Source organism: Mirounga angustirostris, unplaced genomic scaffold, assembly GCF_029215605.1.
Source record: "Mirounga angustirostris isolate CCGP_5_RB_7025 unplaced genomic scaffold, mMirAng1.0.hap1 SCAF_11, whole genome shotgun sequence".
NCBI classification, from domain to species: domain Eukaryota; kingdom Metazoa; phylum Chordata; class Mammalia; order Carnivora; family Phocidae; genus Mirounga; species Mirounga angustirostris.
Window position 1 is genome coordinate 15,965,599 of NW_026991719.1, and position 23,808 is coordinate 15,989,406.

Here is a 23,808-nt window from a genome sequence, read left to right on the forward strand (position 1 = left end):
CCTGGGAATCACAAAGTAAGAGAAAACAAAGTCCCATCTTCAACAAGTTCACCAGCTCTGACAAATTTAATACTCTCAAAATACACCCAGTCATGAGACTGGCAAAAATGTAGTCAGGTGATGCAACAGAGACTGATGATTACCTCCCAGTGTCCCCTTCCTCCTTTTAGAAATAGAACCCTGCCCTCCTTCCAGGGTAGACAGAATAATGGCATCCCCAAATATGTCCACATGCTAATTCCCAGGACCTGTGCATAGGTTATAACCAGGCAGAACGAGCTTTGCAGGTGTGATTAACTCGAGGCTCTTGAGATGGGGAGAATATTCTGGGTTATCTGGGTGGGCCCAGCGTCATAGGGAGGGCCTGAAAACATGGAAGAGGGAAGCAGATGAGCCAGAGAAGTTGTGAAAACAGAGGCAGGGGTAGGAGTGACGTGAAGAAGGGACCGTTAGCCAAGGAGTGCGGCCGCCTCTAGAAGCTGCAAAAGGCAAAGGACAGGTCCTTCCCTGGAGCCTCCAGAAGGAATGCAGCCCTGCCAACCCATTCTGGACTTCTGACCTCCCGAACTACAAGACAATAACTCTGTATTGTTTTAAGCCATTGAGCTTGTGGTAATTTGTTACAGCAGGAACAGGAAACTAACACTCCCAGCCCCAGGTTGTGTGGGGCACATGGCTGCCCAGGGGGAAACTACATCCCCCAGACCCACCTGCAGCTGGGGCTGAGACTAGCTAAATTTATACCAATGCGCTGTGTGAGGGAATGACATGAGCAGTTTCCAAGTCACATGCTTTAAAGAGAGGAGCTGCTCAACCCCCACCTCCCCCTTCCCACACGGGCTGGAAGGCAGACCAGTGCCCACAAGGCCCTCCTACCACCCTACCACGCCGACAAAGGCAAGGCCCTAGCAACAGTGGAGGGGGTGGCAGGAGAGGAGGCACCTGACCCCATGACCCTGCAGAGCAGAGCCCTTCACTCATTCTGAACTGTCCAGGGCTCAGCAGGCAGCGGCCAGAGAGGAAAACAGACAGCTATGCCATCTTGGGGTCTCTGTGACAGCCATTTAGCCTATCCCCTAATATATCTGGGGTACCAAATGTTGGTGGGCATGGGAGCAGCAGAAATGTTTACGCTCTGAGATTATACACTTTGAAAACCAATTTGGCATTCTCTTCTCAAGCTCACATACTCTCTCCTTCAATATTGTTCCCCCATTCCCTGGGAGAATATGCTGGTACAACCACTTTGGAAATCTAGCAACTTGAAAGCCAGCAAAATCACTCCTTGCAATACACCTTTAAAAAAACATATTTTACACATGGCTCCTAGAGGCATCTACTAAAATGGTAATAGGAAGTCCATTCACAGTAGCAAAAAACTGGAAGCAATGCAAAAGTCCACCAGCAAAAGAAAGGATAAATACACAAAGGCACACCAGACAGGAAAAATAAACAAACTATAAAACAAGAGACAACAAGCAAAACACAAGTCTCTGTGCAGTATGGTGTCAGGTTTAAAAAATTAAAACCAAGCAAAACCAGACGATATGTTTTTAGGAGATATATGTGGAAATGATAAAACTGTTAAAGAAGGGAATGATGATTTTTAAATATGCAGACAATGAATCATGGAACACTACATCAAAAACTAATGATGTAGGGGTGCCTGGGTGGCTCAGTCGTCGAGCGTCTGCCATCAGCTCAGGTCATGATCCCAGGGTCCTGGGATCAAGCCCCGCATCGGGCTCCCCGCTCAGTGGGAAGCCTGCTTCTCCCTCTCCCACTCCCCCTGCTTGTGTTCCCTCTCTCGCTGTGTCTCTCTGTGTCAAATAAATAAATTTTTTAAAAAACTAATGATGTAATGTATTGTGATTATATAACATAATAAAATAAAATTTAAAAAAAAGACCCATGATGGGGGCACCTGGATGGCTCAGTTGTTAAGCGTCTGCCTTCAGCTCAGGTCATGATCCTGGGATCCTGGGATTGAGCCCCACATCAGGCTGCCCCCTCAGCGAGGAGTCTGCTTCTCCCTCTGCCCCTCCCCCTGCTCATATTCTTTCTCCCTCTCTCTCAAATAAATAAAATCTTTAAAAAAAATAAAATAAAGAATAAAAAAATAAAAAACACAATGTTAATGCCCTTAATGCCACTGAACTATACACTTAAAATGGTAAAAATGGTAAATTTTATGTTATGTATATTGGACCACAAAAAAATAAATAAAAGCTCATAACACTTTCAAATGTTTAAGGCAAAATAGAGATTCTTGGAAACCATTTTCCTTGTGAGGGGACCTTCCACATTACTCATTTGAGAAACCTGCTCTATCTGGTTTCTCTCTAGACCTCCAGTGAGAAGGGAGTTTCGGAGACTGACTAAACATTGTCGAATCGCAGAAAGTTGTCTTCTAACTTGACGTGTGTTCCTCAAATTAAGACCTTTCTTTCTTTCTGGATAAACAGAATTTCTTCAAACAAACACCCTTTGGTTTGACAGCTTATTTCCCTGTGTGGTTCTTGAAATAATCACATCACAGTCTCCCTCCCAGTTAGGGAAATGAAAGTTAACTAAAATGTGTCATTGAGTGGAACCCTAAATATCTCTGAGTTCCTCTGGTTATCAAACCTTACATTTAACAGGCACTCAATAAACACTTGTAGAATTTAACTGAATTCCAATACATGGCAGTATTGGGTCAACTGTCTTGTTTGTTCTACCAGTACGAGCTGGTTATGTTCACAATTTGAAAATGTAAGAAAGGGAGAAAGTATGTGGTAGAGCTGAGCTACCAAGCTCTCTAACATGTACTATCACGAAGTTCAGAACTTTTATAGAAACTTGCCCCTAAGAGGGCATCATACATATTCAACTAATTTTTTACCAGGTACATGAGCTGACATTTGGCATGGGCTGTTGGCTGAGGAATAAATACTTACATGATGCTATCCATTAACGAAACTGATGCACCATGAAGGCAAGGCTTTGAGATGGTTCTTCTGGCCTGGTTCTTGAGATTCTGACCAGCCCTACCCATTGCCCTTTGAAGCTAAAAGCATAATATTTTGAGGGGAGTGTATGATGATGACACAAAACTAAGCTCAGAAACCACAGGACGGTTATTACAGCCATGACCTTTTCTTTGTCGGCACGGGACTTGGACCCACATCCCAGAGAAATATAAAGTCACAATGAGGACCCAGGGCCTCCAGGACACATTTTTCCCTATGACTTTAGAAAACAAAGTTCCTTTCAATGCCAGTCAGGGCATGAAGTGAAAAGAGGAAGGGAAAGGGAAAAGAAAGAGAAGGAACCAAACCCCCAAGGGTTTCGCCTTTCACTGTGTATACCCTAATCTCACACCTGAATGCTAAACCAAGATTAATCACCCAAAATGGCACAATGAAGAGGGTACAGTGTTGTGGACTATGAAAGCCTCGCTAGCAATCTCCTTCAGAGGTGTCTCTCTTCCCCCCTCCCATCTCTGTCCCTGTCTCTGTCTCCCTCATCCCCGTCTCTGTATCTGTCTCTGTCGCGCTCTCTCACACACACATGCACACACAGGTGAAGCACATAGAGTATAGAAAGGATGATAAGCCACATGAGCACAGTTTCTTGAACTAAACCTGAAAGCAAGCCCAGGGACGGCAAGTACCCCATGAATCCCCAAGTAATAGTCCCCACAGCCTCAGGTCCTCTTCATTATCATCATCATCCTTGGCCATTCTAGTCATTTAGAGGGCTATGGAAACAAAGAATGGATATAAAATGTAATATAAAATATAAAACCCTGCCTACGACCTGAATTCCTTAAAGGGTGAAAAGGAAAATGATGTCCATCACATCCCCACTTATAATATCAACATTATGGGAACACTCTCACTGCTCAAATGATAGGGAAATAGTTACATAAATTGAGATTCATGAACTGAGATATTCAGCAACTAAAAACACTGGCTTTGAAGACGACCATGAAGGTAAAAAGACACCAGGCCACACACCCACAAGTATGTAGTAAAAAGGCTGAAAAGACGTACACCAAAAGAAAATGAGAGTGCTTGCATCGGGGTACAGTCTGGGCTGCCAAATTCTCCTGCTTCCTATTTTCTAAACCCTCCAATACAGTCGCTATATATTTATAACCAAAACAATTTAAGGTTCGAGAATCTTGGAGCTAGAAGAAGAACCAGCCTAGAATGTACTAGGTCTGGTGCAGGTCCTGTAAGGCGAGTCCCTCCCGGGCAGCGAGCCTGTGCCCTCCCTGCCACCGCTGGCTCGCCCCCACCCCCAGCACTCCCACCCCCCCAGCCTGGGGCAGCGGCAGGGGCTCCTCCCACAGGCCCGCACAGGGACCACTTGGCAAAGGTTTCTCCTCCCCCAGGGGGACCACACCTCCTGCGGTGGCCGTTGTGACCTTAGACTGCACTGAATAAACGAGTAAACGACAGTTTCACCTAGTCTCAGGGCCACAGTACTTTTACTGAGCAAAGGAGGGGGTGATGGTGACGTGGTGACCAGTGGAAAATCCGGGAGGCCTGGCAATACCGGCGGGAGAAGGCTGTAAGGAAGCAGTGGGAGGGAGAGGTGTGAGAAGGGGGTTTTCAGGAGTGAAAGGGTGTTGGGGGAGGGAGAGGGAGAGGGAGAGAGAGATCTCAGAGAGCTGGCTGAGGGGGAGGGAGAAGAAGAGGAGGAGAAGGGGGAGGAGATGCGAGGTAGAGGGGTGGGAAAGGAGAGGGAGTTGGAAGAGGGGTTAGTAAGAAGGGGTGGGTAAGTAAGAGGGGTGTGGAAAAGGGGGATATGGAGGAGGATGAGTGTGGGTGAGAAGGGGCACAGACAGGGAGAGGAGAGGAAAGGTGAGGAAGAGAGAGGATGGGGCAGTAAGGAGGTGGGAGAGAGAGAGAATGAAGGAAAGACAGAAAGAAAGAAAGGCAGAGGAGAAAGGGACAAAAAGAGAGAAGCCCTGGGGAAGGGGAGGAGAGAAAGAAAGGGAGGGAAGGAGGGTCAGAAGAGGGTGGGTGGATGGGGTATGGGTGGACAGCGAGGGGAAAGACAGGGTACAAGGGAAGAGAAAATTGGGGAAAGAGTGGGGGTAGGGAGAAGGTGGGGAGAAGGTAGGAAAAGGGATTACTTGGAAGGCAACAGAGGAGGAGGGAGACATAGCCAGAGAAGTGTGAGGGAAGAGGACAGGAGGGTAGGAGAGAGAGGGAGTGGGGGGATCGAGAGATGAGAGATAGGGTGAGGGGACCAAGAAAGGGTGGGGGAGAGAGAGTGGAAAGCAGACAAGGCGTGAGGTTGGAGAGAAGCAGCAGGCCAGACATTGGGGGGCAGTCCCCTGCCCCCTTTTCCCTTCGCCTCTCCGACTGGGCGGTTCACTCGCCAGGCAGGGGCTGTTTTTCACAATGTCTTCATCTCTTCCTCCATTTAAAAACCCACAGGTTCCCTAAAAGAGCCAGATAATGTCACAACTGTACCCCACCCCCACAGTGTGCTATCATCAACCCATCCAAATGCCTCCAAAGTCACATGTACACATTTTTACATGCTGCCAATGCAAAGGAGAAACTACGGTGAGTTACACAACTGGGGTCTCAAAGGATAAAAATAACCCCTTTACTCACTCGGAAGCACAACTGTGCCTGGCGGGGCCAGGAGCCCTTCCTCAAGGGAGCCTTATGAAAGGGCCTCCAAAGATGGACGGAACATCCTCAAAGACTGTAGCACCACCTCACACAATCACCCCTTTGTCAAGAGAAAGCCAGGAAAAATGGGCACAGGGCGCTTTCAGGCATGCTGGCCTACGGCTTCCACGCGTCCTCACTTACAGTGCCCGCCCCAAGAGTGACCCCAGGTCCCCCGTCACCGGCACTGCTCCTGGGCAGGCTGCCCCAGCGCCTAGCATACACCTGGAGGAGACCCTCCTTAAACATTTACACGGAACCAGACCCGGGCACGCCCTGCCCCTCGCAGAAGTGGGCCCACAGCATCCGCCTGTGTATCCTCAGGGGGCGATGTTGACGCCGGGGGGCCTCAGTCTTGCTAATGGGAATTTGGGACTGGGATGATGCATCAAATCCCTCTTAACAAGTGGCTGGAACTGCGGCATGTGCCCCATGAAGGAGCTGCACAAAGAGAAAAACTGGGACGGGGCAGGGAGGGGAGATGGCCAGATGGCATGGGGGGGCAGCTGGCCTATCCCTGGTTCTGGGGTTTGTTGGGGCCCTTGGCTTGCATGCAAGGCCCCTGTGGTCCTGTACTAAGCCCCCCTTTTCAGATTAACAGGCTCTGCTTAGCTTCCTCACTTGAAGGAAGTCCTTACTGCGTGCGCGTGCACACACACCCACTATGAAGCAGGAGACAGTCCTAACCCAGTTAAGGAACATGGTCTCCATCAGTTAAGATCCAGGACAAAGTTTCTACCAGTTATGAAACCCAGATCAGTTGAGACTCAGGGATACACAGCAGAATCTCCTAGAGAACTCTTCCAAAATATGCCTGTCGGTCCATCAAAACCAGATGAGGAGGACCCAGGCATAGCGTTCTGATGCACATTCCCCAGGGGAGGAACCCACCAGCTACGGAGAAGTTCTATCTGTTTGTTCGGGCCCCTGGGTGGCTCAGTCAGTTAAGGGTCAGACTCTTGGTTTTGGCTCAGGTCGTGGTCTTGGGGTTCTGAGACTGAGCCCCACATCGGGCTCAGGGCTCAGCACAGCATGAAGTCTGCCGGAGATTCTCTTCTTCTCCCTTTCCCTCCCTCTCTGCCCTCCCCCCACACTCTCTAAATCAATCAATCAATCAATCAATCTTTTAAAAAAGAAGTTCCATCAGCAATTAATCATAATGTAAAAAGGAGGGAGAAATAATGGAAATGCCTGTCTGCTGTTATGGGCATGAAGTCTGCCTGGAAGAATTTGGGAGAAAGAAAACGGGGGCGGGGGGGGAATCACCGGAGAACTGGAGGACTGGGATTGGGAAGGAGACCTGTCACTGTGAGCACTTTTCACCTTTTGAATTTTGAAACATGTGGATGTATAACCTCTTCCAGAAATTAACTTTTAAAAATGTTTTTAAAATTTCCCCAGCAAGCAGCTGTAGTCTCAAGGCCCAACAAACAGATGAGCACTGTGAACTGCTTCCCTTTGCAAATTTGTCCTCAACTGGTGAGCCCCCTACTCCTGTTTTTTCCCCAGGCCCCCCAAAGCTAATTACTTTCTTTTCATTTCTTTTCTGACATTCAAAGGTAGCAATTAAGCTAAAACATCACCATCAATTTCCCAACACTCCTCTGCCAACCTGCTTAGGTGTCAGCAATGAGCTAACTGACAGACTGTATTTGGGTTGACACCTCTGCTGTCCATCTAATATTTTAAGGAGAACAAAGGGCAGTGAGAAATCACTGGTTAAGTGATGAAAAACTATCCCATTTGGTTCATTGTGAAGAGGGGTTTTGGTTTCTGGTTTTTGAATGACCAAAATAGGAGGAAGGCAATTTATGAGGCCGTTCATGTCAAATGAATTTTACCCAGAAGCTAGCATGTAAAATGTTCAAGCAGAAGGTAGTATCCAGAACAGTCTGGTGAAGAAAATGAATATCCATGAAGAAGCTGCCTAAGAGGAGAGGAGAGCAAAGCCAGGAAGGCCTTTTCCAGTTCTTATCCAAAACAACATTCAAGCACCTCCTTCCAGCTCTAGGCACAAAAATGAGAACTAGTTGGAATAATTAGGGAGGACACTAAGCTAATTAAAGACTTTTCACACAGGGAGTGGGTGTGTGATGGATAAAACCAGTGCAGCCCCAGAGGACCAGACCTAGAACAGGGCCCTAAGTCTTCCAAGTCTAGAACAGTCCAGAAAAATCCAGCAAAAACACAAGGGCTGGTGTTTGCATACTGACTGATAAGAAGTTGAAATTTAAGGAGATGGTCATTTAAACTACCTATATGTGCTGTACTGGGTGCTTAAGGACTTAAATTTGTTAGGCAAAACGAGTAATTAATGACCAATTCAATATTTATAGTATTTAATCCAAGACACTGAGGAAGAAACAGCAGTATGAATTGAATAGCACTTCATCTTGCCACTCTGTCCTCCACCTGGGGGCAGACCAGCCTCCTGGGGGAGGAGGGGCAACTTCCTTGGCCACTGGAAGGAAATCAGCTTAAGGCCTTTACTGAGCTTTTCCTGCCCACTGAATACAGTTCAGTGAGGACACGTATCGGTGAGGATTTTTTTGTTATTGGTGTTTTTTTCTTCCTGAGGCTAAGTATAGGCACAGTTTATCACTGCAGTAAGGTCCATGAGCTACATTTTGCTTTGTTGAAGTGTCCCCTAATGAAAACTGTAGACTTGCCTGTAAGATATTTACCCATAAAATAACAATCAAGTTGAAAACCAAGTGTTCCTAGTCACTCAGGATGCCAGTGTACCTTTGCCAGCGAAGGGAATTTGGGCAAAGAAAGGTACAACTGTGTCAACCTTCTATGCGCAGATTCGAGAGATCAGTTTGGCGTGACAGTGCTTTCTCCCACGACAGAAATATCCTAATGAACCCCAGTAATTGCCAAGGAAGTTACCCAAGCAACTAACTCACAAATGCTTCAGGATGGAAAAGGAAAATTCACAATTCCCCCCCAGGCGGAGAGGGATATAACCAAGGGAGGTGGCTAGAGGGACCGAGCAAAGATGAAGTGCCTCCCAAAGGAAACACTGACCAAAAACATTTAAAAACAACAAAGCCATACTTTCCCTTTGTCTGCATTCCCTTGGAGTCTTAACTGGGACCCTTGGGCTTCCACCAAGTGTTCTCCAAAAACGCTTGGGCAGCCAGGAAGCCCCACGGGACGTGGATTCTATGCTTCAAGTTAGACGCTTGCCAGGGAGGGGTGATGAAAAAGTTTTCGAAACAGACAGCCGTGGCGGCTGCACAAGACTGTGAATGTACTTAATGCCACTCAAGTGTGGGCGTAAAAATGGTTAAAACGGCAAATTTTGTTGTATCTATTTTACCACAATTTTAATAATTAGTAATGTAATATACCAAAAACCATTGAACTGCACACTTGAGATGAGTGAATTGTAAGATATGTGAATTACATCTCAATAAACCTGGGTTGTTTTTTCTTTTAATTTACCAGGGAAACAGCCTGTAGAAAGAGCCTCGCTGAGGAAGCAGGAGCCTGACATTTACTGAGCGCCGACCTGTATGCGTGGCTAGCTCTTTCCTATTTAAAGGAAGTTGGTTCCTGCAGCTAGGGGACCATGTCACTTTGCCTCTCAGAGTCTCAGTGTCATCATCTGATGGTGTGGGCTGCCCTGACTGCCAAGGCCCTTTCCAGAGCTTCAGTTGCAGGGCCCGATGTGTGAGTGGCAGAAGGACCCACCATCTGCCACTCGGCACATAAGCACATCCCACTAGGAAGGCAGAACATCAGGGGAGCCAAACACGGGAGAAATAAGTTTACAACTTGGCGACCCAGGTATTGACAGAAAAGGCGCATGAGCTGTGTTAAGACACTTTCTACTCAAAGAACGACATGGGGAAAGAATGATAAAGAGCACTGCTTTGCAGTGACCTCTTGGTTTATTCATAAAACAAAGGCTGTGGCTACAGAGGAGACCTTGTGTCCAGAGCAGCTGATGATGAAGAAAGGAAATGGTGCTTCAGCCATCTGTGTAACACTCCGGGCAGGCCTCCCCAACTTTGGGGGCGGACGACTGCTGCGGGGCTGTCCTGTACACTGTAGGATATGTGGCAGTGTCCCTGGCCCCCGGGCCCCAGCCCCCAGATGCCAATAGACTGTCCTCCCCCCACCAGCTATGACAACCAAGTGTCTCCAGACATTGCCAAATGTCCCCCCGAGGGGCAAAATCGCCCCCGGTTGAGAACCACTGCCAGGGCGGATTTTCTATCTTGACCCTGCAGTTCTTTGTCGAAGCCATGTGACACGTGGTGTCAGCCTTCTCACCCACTGCAGTGCAGGCTGCCACGAACTGTCAGCAAACACGCCACCCGGGGGACCTCACAGAACTGCACACACACTCCTGGCAGCCAATAGCCTCCGAGAATTTCAAGTAGTGACCATACTTGGGTGAAAGGGTTACTCGTTCATTCATTCAGTGACATATGGCACTTAGTGTATGCCAGGCAATGAGCCAGGGCAATGGCGTTGGGGACACCCTGTCAGAGATGAACAGACTTCATACAAAATGACGTGTTGTATAGCAACCTTTGGAGCAGGACTCAAAAGATGAACAAGGGGTGCGGCAGGCTGTGTAGCAGCCCTCCCCAAAGATGTCCACATCTGAATCCCCAGGACCTGTGCATATGTTACCGTCAGTGACAAATAGGACTTGGCAGGTTGATTAAGTTAAGGGGCTCGAGATGGGGAGGACAGCCTGAATTATCCAGGCAGCCCCAATACAACACAGCGGTCTTTAGAAAGGGAAGGTAGGAGGTTCAGAGTAAGAGAGGGGATGTGAGGACAGAAGCAGAGGTTAGAGTGATGTGGCCACAAGCCAAGGAATGTGGGCACTTCTTCCAGAAGCTGGAGAAGGCAAGGAAATGGATTCTCCCCTACAGCCTCCAGAAGGAACGCAGCCCTGCCAACACCTTAATGTCAATCCAGTAAGACCCATTTTGGAACTCTTACCTCCAGAAGTGTAAGATCACACGTTTATGCTGCTTCGAGCCACTGGGTTTGTAGTATTTTGGCACTGCAGCAAGAGGAAACTCACACAGAGAGACCAGAAGGCAGAGGAGAGAGCGGAATCCCTTCCCCGTGAAGGACACCACGCGGGCAAAAGCCTCAGAGGCCTGAACAAGCTCGGAACAAACCAAGGCCGGGGTGGCTGCCGAGCTTCCCGAAGGCTTGGCTAAGGCGCTCAGGTTCTAAAGCATCCACAGGAGGGTGGTGACATGGGGTTGATTCCAGAAACATTTGGGGCTTGACTGCACCCTGGAAAGAGCTGAGAGAGGGGAGAGGGAAGGAAGGAGAGGCAGGGCAAACAGCAGAACAGCTATGGAAGTGACGGGAAAGGTGGTGATCCCCCCCCGCCAGGATACAGACATTGAGGACGAGAAACGCTGAGCTCAGTGGGGCACATGCTCTGTTGGCAGTGTCGAAGGCACACCTGGGTGAAGTTAGCTCGAAGGTTAGCGGTAACAATTAACTCAACCACTTTTAATTTGGGGCTTCCCACGTGCCAGCACAGATGCAGTTCCTGCCCTCCCCAAGCATGGAAGAGAGAAGCAGAAGAGTCAGCAGCAGAGTGACGTGCCATGGTGAAAGAGACCTGAGCGGCCATTGCTGGCTTGGAAGATGGAAGTGGGCCATGAGCCAAAGAATGCAGAGGACTCTGGAAACTGGAAAAAGCAAGGAAAGGGATTCTCCCCTAGAGCCTCCAGAAGGAATGCAGCCCTGCCCACATCTTGATCTTAGCCCAGCGAGGCCTGTGTTGGACATCTGATCTCCAGCACTTTAAAGATAATAAAAGTATGGCATTTCGGGGCGCCAAGTTTTTGGTAATTTATTACAGCAGCAATCAGAAGCTAATACAGGTACCAGGTACAAAACACCAAGAACAAATACCAAAAACCCTACCATGCTAACAATGTATGTGAATGTCCCTTCTAAAGAGGATGGAGGGAAAAGAAGGACAACGGCAAAGACCCACGTGATACTCTGGTAAAAGTCCAAGCAATGCTGAGATGGGCCGGCTCGTGTCACTAACGCCCAGGTGCTGGACGTCCGGCATGGATGAGATTCATGGAAGAATCAACACTGTACTGTTCCAGTGACTCCGTAAGACGTTTGTTTTGAACTAGGAGCACATTTTTCTCCGTCTCTAAGGCCATGTGCCACTTATAACAACAGCTTATATTTGACCAGAGCGCCCATGTACTCTTCAGGGACCCACATACTCTGAACCTCAGCTTTCTCACCCGCCAGGCAAGGAGGTTCTACACTCGACTTTGTGCATCAGAACCACCTGGAGGGCTCCTTAAAACACAAATTGCTAGGCTCCACACCTCCCCTTCCTCATTCAGTAGGTAGAATTGAGGCCAGGGAATGTGTGTCTCTAACAAGATCCCGGAGAGGCTGATGCTGCCGGCTGGGGGACCACACTCTGAGAACCACTGTATTCGACTCTCCTCTCACACCGAAGAGATTCAAGTATCTCCCTGCCCCGCATCTTTCCCATGAAGAGCCACCTTGACTTCCTGGTTCTCAGCAGCTTGCTCCGTATCTCTTGCCCCGGGCTGGCATTCAGTTGTCTGTTGTGCTTCATGTTGCAGAGCTGGCAGACTAGAGCTGGCCCATATTAATAAAGGAGCCACAAAATGTACCTAGAAAGCCACTGTCCTCCCCCACCTCCTAGTCGCTGCCCCCTTTATCAGTTAGCTCAGAAAAGCAGCCCCTGCCATCCGGGAGCAGGCCGGGCAGTCTCCCCCACTGAACATAAATAATTCCCCAGGACACCAACATCAGACAAGGCCACTCTGTGGCCAGCATGGGACAAGACAAAAACAAGACCACTCTGTAATCCTGGCTGAACACGGAGAACAAGTGAACCTTGTCCAAATCACAAACGGCCCCACACATCCCCACATCCCGGCTAACAGGAGGCACTGCGGCTTCGTTACCAATCACAGCCTCTGTCTGGTCTTCCCTGCTTCTAGGTAAGATTGATGAGGACCCCCAGTCATGGAATTACGTCCCTTCCGGCCAGCATCCAATCCAGAGCAACACCCAGCTTCCTTAAACGCTCCCCTAAAGCCCCTGCCACAGGCGCGGTCCTCCGCGGGGTCCGTCGCTGTCACGAGAGGAGAACCGCCTGTTCCACGCCCCGTGTGGGCCTGGGGGTGGGGAGGGGTCGTGGCGGGACGGCAGTGATGACTCCTACCCAATTTTCAGATTTCAGATTTCCGCTCAAACACAATCTCCTTAAAGACATTGTCCTTACCCCTCTGTAGCCTAAATCACATTGCCCCTCTCTAATCTCCTTTCGTGAGACCTAGCAGGGCTTCTAATCACCTCTTGTCTTGAGTACTGCATTCGAGCCTTCCTCTCCCACCAGCTGCAAAAGCCACGCTGGCAAGCCCATGCACAATGCCTGGCACAAAGCAGGAGATCAATAAATACTGCATGGAGAGTTGGGGGAATGGAGGAATACTGACCACTGTATGCAATCTACTTTCAAACAATTTCAAATACAAGAACTGATGAGAGAATGTCAGTAATGCAACAAGAACTGGAGGTCTGTGCAACCAGGGAGGGAGCGAGGTTTTGCCTGTGCTGTGATGGGTACAAGGGGACAAAGTAAAGGTCACAAGTGATAAAGGTAGAGTCTTTCCTTCCATTTCTAACTTTAGACTGTTTGTGGAGACCAACACATTACATTCATTCTGGCTTTAGTTTAGCATAAAGCAATCTCCCACCAAAAAAATACATTGCTAAAAACAGTCCAAACTTTCTTGTTACCCTGGAATTTTCTAAACAAAAATCATTTGCTGGGCTTGCAAATCCTCCACTATTCACAAATATGGATCGTTAATACTTGTGCGATCGTAATGACAAGAGGCTTTCCCTCTATCTGGCACTGCAGGCATCTGCCTGCAAGCTCTGAGGGCACATTCTGAGTGGGCTTTTGTAAGAGGCCATTTTGCAACTAACTGGCTTCATTTCAGAGTTAGGAATTTAATGCTCGTCAGTTATTTTTCAGATTAAAGACTATATAATTACACTGCGTTAGCCATCAACAGAAAAATCATTACCAGGCCAGGTAAGAATGCAAGTGTATCAAACTGATACACTGGAGAAATCTTTTGAAAACCAAGGAGACTTGGGGGATTGAGGAAGGGGGCTGGGCCTGTGTGTGTACACACACCCGCTTCAGAAACAGCACTATTGGGTGGCTCCATCAGAAGACGTACAGAATCAGTTGTTAAATACCTGTACATCACCACAAATACACTGCTGAAGATGCTTTAGAAAATAACAGGTGTGGGGGGTGCCTGGCTGGATCAGTCGGTGGGGCATGAGACTCTTGATCTCAGGGATGTGACTTTAAGCCCCACCTTGGGTGTAAAGATTACCTAAAAATAAAATCCTAAAAAAAAAAAACCAAACAACTCTTTGGGGCACCTGGGTGGCTCAGTCAGTTAAGTGTCTGACTCTTGATTTTGGCTCACGTCATGATCTCAGATCGTGGGGTCAAGCCCGCTTAAGATTCTCTCTCCCCCACTCCCTTTGCCCCTCCCCCTCCCTCTCTAAAAAAAAAAAAGAAAAAAGAAAATAGCAGGTAATCTTTAGTCATAGACTACTACAGACATCTTAAGTCCCACTATAAACATTTTAATGAATACCAGCATTCATTTTAATCAATCGTCTCTAAGTATTAATACCTGAAATAAATGAAAATCAGTTTCTGCACCCCCTCTGTCTTGTAATGGTTACAGTAAAAAAATATTAAGCTTGAAAGGACTATAAACTGCAGAAGCAGTCTCTAATTTTCTTAGGAGGCTCTAGATAATGAAAACAGTTCAGGCTTGAATAATAAACAGGTCTGTTTCTTCTTAAACTGGACTCCTCTTCCCTCTGAGATACAGAAGACCACAGAAGACATTTGTATCTAACTTCTTTTTTTGTGCAACCCTCTCGGGACCCGCAAAAAAAAAAAGGAAAGGTGATCAAAATATCATTTTTGGTTACCTCAGGAAAAACCAACCTGTTACTAAAGTGATCATTAATGTTTAAAGTATATATTTCTGTTAATAAATTAAAATCATCTTACTAGGTGCCAAAGCAAAACAAGAGTGTTGAGCTAAGTGTTTTGTCTTCCACCAGGTAGGAGGGTTGCATACCCATTCATTCATTCATTCATTCATTCAATAAATATTTATTTAGGGCCTGCTCCACACCACACACCAAAGAAAACAGTGCTGAGCAAAATGGTACCAACACAGTTCTGTCCTTACGGCTATGGAGCTTACAGTAGGGGAGATAAATGTTAAACTCAAATAAATATGTAATACCGCTATTTTTTAAAAGGTGCAATAGGAGAAAGGGTAACAGAGAAACTAATTTAGACTGCAGATAGTGCAGGGACCAGAGAAGGGCACTGAGAAAAAAGTGACACTGAAGCCGAGAGGCCATCAAATTGCCACCACTTTAGAAAAGGAAAACCATTTTGGCAAATGACCACAAATGGGATTTTAACTGCCTGTCAACAGCTGATTGGGTTAAACCTCCTCTTTCCCAGTGCATCCGTCTTCAGGAGCATCCTATGACTGCTTGCCTATCATTGTTGGACTCGCCTACTCAAATCCTATTACCTGAACACAGAAAGGTCTCATTTTATTATGATTTATTATGATCTACAGCCTTCCTCTGCCTGGCCTAGAAACACCCAAAAATAATCTGCCAAAGGTATGAAAGCCAGAGACTGGCTTCCAGCAAGAACATTAACCGGGTGGGCCACACGATTACTAGCCCAGGCAATCACAAGTCCTTTGCCCAATAAAGTGCCACATCCTCTGGGCAAGGTGGTTCCAATATGCCAGAGTCTATACCAGATGGGACCCAGGGGACCGAACGGTTAGTTGCCTACTTGGAAATCGAGGACTGGATCACCTGCTCCAGTTCCCCCAGCCTTCAGACTTAGAGGATGTAGGAAGTGGCCTTTGAGCATCCCGGAGCGGAGAGCTCGTCCGACTGAGAGAAGGCAGGCAGGCAGAGAGGGGGTCGGGGCCGGAGGAAGAGGGGCTCCAGGAGAGACGCGTCTGGCGCTCAGGACCCGAGGATGGCACGCCAGGCCGGGTACTGGGGCGTTTCCCGCACCGCCCCCCCACGTCGGCCCCCAGCAAAGGCAACCCGGCCCCCGGCCGCCCCGAGACCCCGAGATTCTGGCTTCCCCCACCGCGGGGCCAGGAAGACAGACACCGCGAACCCCGCGCTGGGCCGGAGCCCACCAGCTCCCAATACCCACGTCCTCAGCGCAGAGGAGGGCGCGCCGGGGCGAGAAAATGGCCAAGACAAAACTCTCCCCGCCCACCCGAAGAGCCAACCACACCCCCTGCATCCCTCAGCCTCACCGCCCCGGGCCGGCCCGCGATCCTCCGCCCAGGCCCCCACGGGGTTACCGTCGGGGCCGCGCGGGCTCAGCAGGAACGCGAGTGGGAGTGAACGGGGGTGCGCGAGGCAGGCAGGGTGCCCACCGCGGTGTCACCCGCCAGGGCCCTGCCCCCGGAGCGTCCTCCCGACTCCGCGGTCCCGGGACAGGCGCGCCGCCCGCACACTGAGGTGGACACCCGGGCGCTGGGGCGCAGGCAGTCCCCTACTCACCCATTGGCGCCGAGCCGGGCCGGGCCGCCGAGGCAGCGTGAAAGTTGGCGGAGGCGGGCGCGGGGGTCGGGCGCCGGGATCCGGGCGCGGGGATCGGGGCGCAGGGGTCGGGACGCGGCGGCAGCTGGGCCGGCTTTCTCCTCAGTAGCGGCGGCCGCGGCGGCTCAGCGCCGCCCGCTGCTGCCTCTGCTGCTGCTGCCGCTGCTGCCCCGTGGTGATTCCTGCTGCTGCTGCTGCAGCTGCTGCTGCTGCTGCATCGCGGCCCGCTGCGCCCGGCTGAGCCGGGTTTCCTGCTCCCCGCGAGTGGAAATTGCGAAAAAAAAAGAAGAAGAAGAAGCGCCGCCCAGCCCAGCGCCCGGCAGCCGCGGCCGCGCAGCCCGCTCTCCCCCCTCGCCGCTGCCGCCGCCGCCGCCGCCGCCGCCGCCGCGATGCCCCTGCGGCTCAGCCTGCCGGGGACGCGCGGCCGCCGAGGCGGGGGCGGGGCCAGCGAGGGGCGGGGCCGGCGCCCGGGGCGTCCCTGCGGCTACGACGCTCGGGCGCCCCCCTTCACCGCCTGCTGGGGAGGGACCCAGCTCTGCGAGGCCGCCCCACACCCGCGGCGGCTCGGCTCACGCCCCAGGAAATGCCGCGAGACTCCTCGAGACCGGAGCGGGGGTCGTGGGGGAGGGGGCGTCCGAGTGGAGAGGCACGTGGGAAAGGAGGTGGAAGCGGCAGACCTACTGGGTGCGACGAGAGATGGAGGGCGGGCTGGGGGTGGGGAGACCATAGGTAGGTGAGCGAATGAACACCTGCTGAGGGTGATGGCAGGTAACTCCGGGATCGAGGATCAAGGCAACCCAGAATAAGCTTTCACAGAGCGGTCTGTTGGGAAGGCAGGAGAAAGGGCCCCTATGGAGGGAGAGGAATGCTACATCCATTCAGTGCAGCGTGGGAAAGGCCGGCCAAGTGCGAGTTCGGCTTACAGGAGGCGGCGGAGAGGAGGTTCAGAAAGACAGAAGGACGCAGCGGGGCTGGTGGGGCACATCGCCCCGCACCGACCCTCGCAGGGACCCCTAGCCCCGCAACCCCGTGCCTGGGCCAGGTGGGGTTGGGCTGCTCAGCTGTGTTCCCAGGCTCTGACGTTCCCAAGAATCTCCTGAGGCAAGGGCTGACTCCCTCCCAAGCAAGGTACTGTGCCACATTGCCCCCCCACCCCGCCCCCGACCTAGGCAGCTGACCTTTGAATCGGCGCTGAAATTAAAACAGGGAATTCATAGGTAACTCACAAGCTCCTTTTTGGGTGCATTCACCACTACATCTTTTGCCATACTCTGCCAGCCAGCACCACATTCATTGGCCATCCGTTTATTTCCTTTTCCCTTTCCACCATCTGGTGGTAGGAAGAGATAGTGAAATAGATGGGAAACATTCAGAAAGAGAGAAAATAAAACAATTAAGAAATCAAATCACTGGCCCCTGAAAAACGGAGGAGGCTGAAGGTTAGTGGACCCAGAGGTGATAAATAAAAGCTGACCCCTACCCTATATATAGGGCTATGTTCATACCTCACCCATGATGTTCGGGCAACTTTGGTAAATAGGTTACATCCTGAGATTTCTGCAGAAAGATTTTATAATTGTTTCATTAGCTTTAAAAAAAAAAAAAAACACCTCTCACAGGGTCTTATCAACAAGAGATCAGTAACATCAACTTTCTAAATACTTTTCTTGTGTGTCAGAGCAATCTAAACAAGAGACGAATCAAGGAGGAGAAGACCCATCCCTGGAGCAATGGCAGACTCCTAAGGAAGGGCTTAAAGAACATGGAAATTAAGAATTCGAAGTGTTGGAGGCACAGATGAATACTCATACCTGCCCCAGGATCCATGGTGCCTCACTCATTACATGCCTTGGCATACCAGAGAGATGAGGCCTTGTGATAGATCTTAGAGTTGACAAACACTGAAACTCATAGAGCCGGGCTAAGGCCCACTGTTACTAGGACTTTTTTTTCTTGAACCCCACCCGGAAGAACTAGTCTGGGGTCTGTCCAATTCCAGAGGTAACTCTTTTTGCTAAGGCCACGGTCATTGGCCTACCTTATCCCTCTCCCGAGAAGACTTGGGGCCCTGAAAATGACTGGGCATGTTTCAACACAGAAATAGCTGAGCTGGACTTGTGGTGGGCTAGCATCTCGGTGCTGAGGATTCTCTGCTGGCTGCCCCGTGCATTCTCAGAGCAATGGGACCAAAGTCTTCGAACAGCGTCAGTGATACCCACCGTGGCTTACCTGGATGTTGCAGAGACAAATACACCTAAACCAGCAAACATGGCTGAATTCTATAGGCCTCAACAACAACAACAACAACAAAAAATCAGCAGCTTGTCTCATGGTCCTGCTTATTCTTTTTTTTTTTAAGATTTTATTTATTTATTTGACAGAGAGAGACACAGCGAGAGAGGGAACACAAGCAGGGGGAGAAGGAGAAGCAGGCTTCCCGCAGAGCAGGGAGCCCAGTGCGGGGCTCGGTCCCAGGACCCCGGGATCATGACCTGAGCCGAAGGCAGATGCTTAACAACTGAGCCACCCAGGCGCCCCGGACCTGCTTATTCTTATTCATCTCTCTATCCTACATGGGGAAGACAGTCTTCTTGTTTACGTTTTTCCCTCAGCTTTGCACAGGTGAAGACAGACGACCCGAACTTTTGTGTCTTGTTTTGGCTCTGGTCTGTTTCAAGTCATACCTTTCCTTCTTGAATCAGAGAACTGCGTCCCTACTCCTTGATCTGGGTATGCTTCCTGCATGGGTAAATCTGTCATTTTTTAAAAAAGATTTATTTACTTATTTGAAGGGGAGAGGGGCAGAGGGAGAGAAAGAATCTCCAGCTGACTTCCCGCTGAGCGCAGAGACCTACACGGGGCTCCAGCCCAAGACCCTGAGATCATGACCTGAGCCAAACTCAAGAGTCCGATGCTCAACTGACTGGGCCACCCAGGTGCCCCGATAAACCTGTCATTTTATGACAAAAGAAAGACTGATGACAAGACTTAACATTTTTGAAAGTCCCGAGCTGTACCCTAATTCTATTGCCTTAAGTAAACTAAATGGTATGAATTCTACTCAAACACTGTAGAGTTTTTTCACTTTAAGTTTCTCTAAATTACAAAAATGGATATTCTTACACACACACACACACACACACACTGTTCGGGTCTCCTGAATGGTTCCTATTGTCCTTTTATTTTTCCTTTGAGAAAGTTTTGGTGACCAGCACAGGGGTAGTTAATGTCAAAATTCAAATCCAGCTACTGACAGGAATAGATGTGTAATTCCTCATCCTGCCTCCCTCTTAAAGGAGTGTTGTTTAACAGAATAGTTAGTGCAATATTTCAAATTACATGAATCTGTCTCATGAATATTGCTAAATAAATACAGTTGTATTTGATACCAGAGCTTTGTCCCACTGAACTCCCATTTCAACCAGAATGGATGATGCATTTTGGGAATGGAGAGTAGCTGAGGTGTGACACTTAAAATGATATCACATGACTTAAGAGGCCCTTCGGTGGTACTGAGGGGTGGTAACATTTTGGATAAAAATGTAAGGCAGTTGAGCTTCTGCCCATGTAGCTCTTACGGCTTGTCATGCTTGCTCTCTTCAAGTACTCGGACTTGACATCTGTACTTTACATGTAATGAATGATACTTTGCTTTGATAACTTTAATAGCATCTTTACATTAATAGAAATTACATACAGAGTGCTTTACAAAAGACAGTCCTTATCTGGTGCTTCTGATGAGCTTTATGGAGAAACGGAAAACCTCACGGTGCCAGAAAGTAAGGAAAGTGCCCAATAAAAATGATGGTGCAAATCAAAAGGGCCCAGGAGCCAACCTGAAAGAGCTCCCAAAGACCAAAGCTGGGACAATTCAAGCAACAAGTAACGATTCTATTGGATTATAACCCAAAGATATCATAAAAGTTATGTCTTTAAGTCTATAGGGGTATACACAAATAGCTAAGTAAATAAGTCAGGGAGAGGGGACAAGTCTTCCCTACAGAGGAATTCCAATTTGTAAATGTAGAAGAAATGAGGGAAAGGGAAAATTGCCATAGAACACCATAGTAATAATTGAGGCAGGCACGATCCACCTCAAATTTTCAAATTAGTGGGCACATAAGTGAAGGAGAAACCCTGGCAGACAGCGGCCTAAGCAAGCAGTCAAAACTTGCCACTGACCGTTTTGAGGCAGGCTTTTCCCTTCTTCCTTTGCATCGTGCATACTGGGTTCAAGGTAATGTGTGCGGATCGCATCAAAAGCCATGGAAATAACATCCTGCTCTATCGCAGTTGATCTGGCTTGATAACCACTCTTGGAATGACCCACTCACTTCTCCTTTTATCTTTTTCAGTGAATCCTTTGCGACAAATCCAAGAGAACTGGTTTTACCAGCTCTATGGAGATGAAAACTAATCAAATCAAAGAAGCAAGTCGTTTATAAGACAGCTGAACTATGATTATCTTTACAAGGTTTGTAGGAAAGGCTTGCTTTGCAAAGGAAGACACAAAGGAAGTCACTAAAAGGTGAAATGTGCTCTCCCACAAGGCTATAAAACTGGAATAGGGTGTTCCTGTTTCAATATCCAAAGGCTGCCTGAGTACTTGACTTCCCAGTTGATCAGTCACAGGAACTTGTATCTAAAACACACAAAAAGAGCCCCAGGGTGTAGACTAACTTGCCTCAAACATTTTCCCATCCTTTTTCACAGTAGTGCTTTATCTAAGAAAATCGTAAACTGGTAAAATAGTCCTAGGAGATTAACAAGAAATATAGTTTGTACTGTTTTCTACCCATTCTACCCGTCCCCCCATTATAAGGGGTCACGTGTAAAGAAGGATATTATTACAAAAAATGAAGTGATATTCCAAAAAAGTGCCAAAAACAGTAAACATAATTTAAGATCATATGTGTGAAATATGCATTTAATAAATATGAACAACTTTAAATAGAAGAATTGGCATTTAACATAGGAATAAACCATCCCAACAGGCCAGTTTTTAAAAATGGGAGTCGATTGATGATTGAGGGCTTTCGATCTTAACAATAATGAAGATTTCAAAGTAGGAACTGCTGGGGTGCCTGGGTGGCTTACATCTTGTCCAACTCTTGGTTTCAGCTCAGGTCATGATCTCAAGGTGGTAAGATCGAGAGCCCCAGGTGGGGCTCTGCGCTCAGCACAACATCTGCTTGAGACTCTCTTCCTCTCCCTCTCCTCCCCCCTCTGCCCCTTGCCCCAAGCGCATGCTCTCACACACTCTCGCTCTCAAATAAATAAATAAATAAACAAAATCTTTTTTGAAAAGAAAAGAAAAGTAGGGATTGCCTTACAAAAGTGATTTCTCTTTTCCCTGAGCTTCCAGGAGAAGCCCAGGGGCTCCATCACAGACTTGGCTTCCACTGGAGCAGGGTCTCCAGGAGGCACAGATGTTTGCCGGCATTCGAGACAGAAGGAGGAACAGGTGAGAATGCTCCGACTGTGGGGAACAGATGATGTTGCAAGGGAGCTTGTGTGGAAGGGGCAGGAGAGCAACCGAACATCCAGTTTGAAGTGGTCTCTGTGCCAGGCCCTGAAGCAATGGGTAGGAGCACAGGTTTCTAAGTAGACTGATTTTAGGAAGGTAACTGGAGAGCCCACGGAAGCGGGACCAGAGGATGGAGAGTCTACAAGTGGGAGGCCTTGGATAGGCCCTCGACATTAAAGGCAAGAAATACAATGGCGTTGACACTGACAAAGTGGAGAGGTTAGCATTCTAGAGTCATGTCTGAACTACATTTGTCAGATCTGGTGAGGCAGTAGATGTAGGGAGAGGGTAGGGAGCACGGATGGAGGATTTGAAAGAAAGATTTTGTTGGCTGGTTTGGAAGCTGAGTAGCTGGAAGCATCAACCAAGTGGAGAAGGAACTCATTGCAGGCAGGGAGGAGATAATGAGTTCACATTTGAATCTTATTAAGAGTGAATAGAAAAGGGAATAAAGTGTATCCGTGCTACGATATGGATGATCCCTGAAAACATGATGCTATGTGAAAGAAGCCAGCTATAAAAGGACACATTTCATATGATTCCATTTACCTGAAACACCCAGAACAGTCAAATCTGTAGAGACAGAAAGTAGATGAGGGGCTGGAGGAGGGGGCTAGGGGAATTGGGGAGTGACTGTGTTGGGTACAAGCTTGCTTTTAGGGGTGACAAAAGTGTTTAAAAATGTATTGCAGTGACAGTCACACAACTCTACGAATATACTTAAAAACCATTGTATTATATACTATAAAATGGGTGGACTGTATGGCATGTGAATTCTATCTCAACAAAGGCTGTTAGATATTTAAGAAAGAATGACAATGGGTACAGAGTTTCAGTTTGGCAAGATGAAAAAGTTCTGGAGATGAATGGAACAATGGGAATATATTTAATACCACTGGACTATACACTTAAAAATGATTACCATGGTAAATTTTATGTTATGTATATTTTACCACCATAAAAAAAGAGAGTGACTCCATTCATAACCGGTGGGTAGTCTGGGGCCTAGTAAGGATGTTCTCCCTGTTCTGCTTACTTCCGTCACAGCACACACTGCTTCCCAAACAGGACCTCAGTATTGCAGTGATCGCTCCCCCATCACCGTCAATGTCATCCCTTCAGGGTTCCAAGAAAACACGGCCAGTGGCCTGGGCTGAGGGTAATGAGCCATAGCCACCCGCCAGGTTGTGAAGCCCCCAGCACACACAGCCACCCCCCCAGACCGGTCCTCAAGCCCCAGAGGCCACAGGGACTTAGTCTCTAAACCAAGTGCTCATTTAAGAAGATAAAGCACAACTCTTTTCCAGCACAACTTCTTATTAAATAAAGCCAGTCAAATCAAGTTCCTCTTCTCAAAAACAATTACAGGCCAGCCAGAGGCAAAAGTGGGAAGTGAGTGAAGTTCCTCCTTGTTTGGCTTTGATTCCCCTGTGGAATCAAATCAATCCCCTGTGGTCCTTCCTGGACCACAGCAGTTCCTAACGTGTGGTCCCCAGACTGGCCGCGGCAGCTGCAACAGCACGTGGGAACTCGTTAGGAACACGTATTGTGGACCCCATCCCAGACCTTCTGACTCAGGAGCTCTGGGGGTGCACCCCAGTGATCTGCAATGGAACCAGCCCTCCAGGGGATTCTGATGTAGCTCAAAGGTGAGAACCTCAGCTCCCTGGAGCCCAAATGAGCGGTTTGCTCGTCCGATGAACTGGTTGATGCTTCGTCATGAAAAAGGGCTCAGGGGAGTTACCAGTGACCACACCTCTGAGCTGGCAAAGCCGATTTGGTGTTTATCATTACAAAAGTAATACGTGCTCATTATTAAAAAAATTTTTTAAATAAAACAAAGATATACTGTAGAAGGTGAAAATCTTCTATAATTTCGCAGTTGCCAATTATTACAGAGAT

General features: G+C 48.5%; 1 protein-coding gene across 4 annotated transcripts in view; it reads right to left on the reverse strand.

The window, feature by feature from the left end:
- Window positions 1–16,772, reverse strand: part of SH3KBP1 (SH3 domain containing kinase binding protein 1) — a 332,304-nt gene extending 315,532 nt beyond the window's left edge. For 2 of the 4 annotated variants that reach the window (XM_064573854.1, XM_064573849.1), the window contains exon 1: window positions 16,341–16,769. Coding sequence is in view for 3 of the 4 variants with exons in the window: in XM_064573849.1 (XP_064429919.1) it covers window positions 16,341–16,344 (4 nt within the window). In the remaining variant the exon portion in view is untranslated. Of the gene's footprint in view, window positions 1–16,340 lie in introns of all 4 variants that reach the window. The other 2 variants (XM_064573856.1, XM_064573852.1) reach the window with 2 other exon arrangements.
- Between the last annotated feature and the right edge of the window lie 7,036 nt (window positions 16,773–23,808).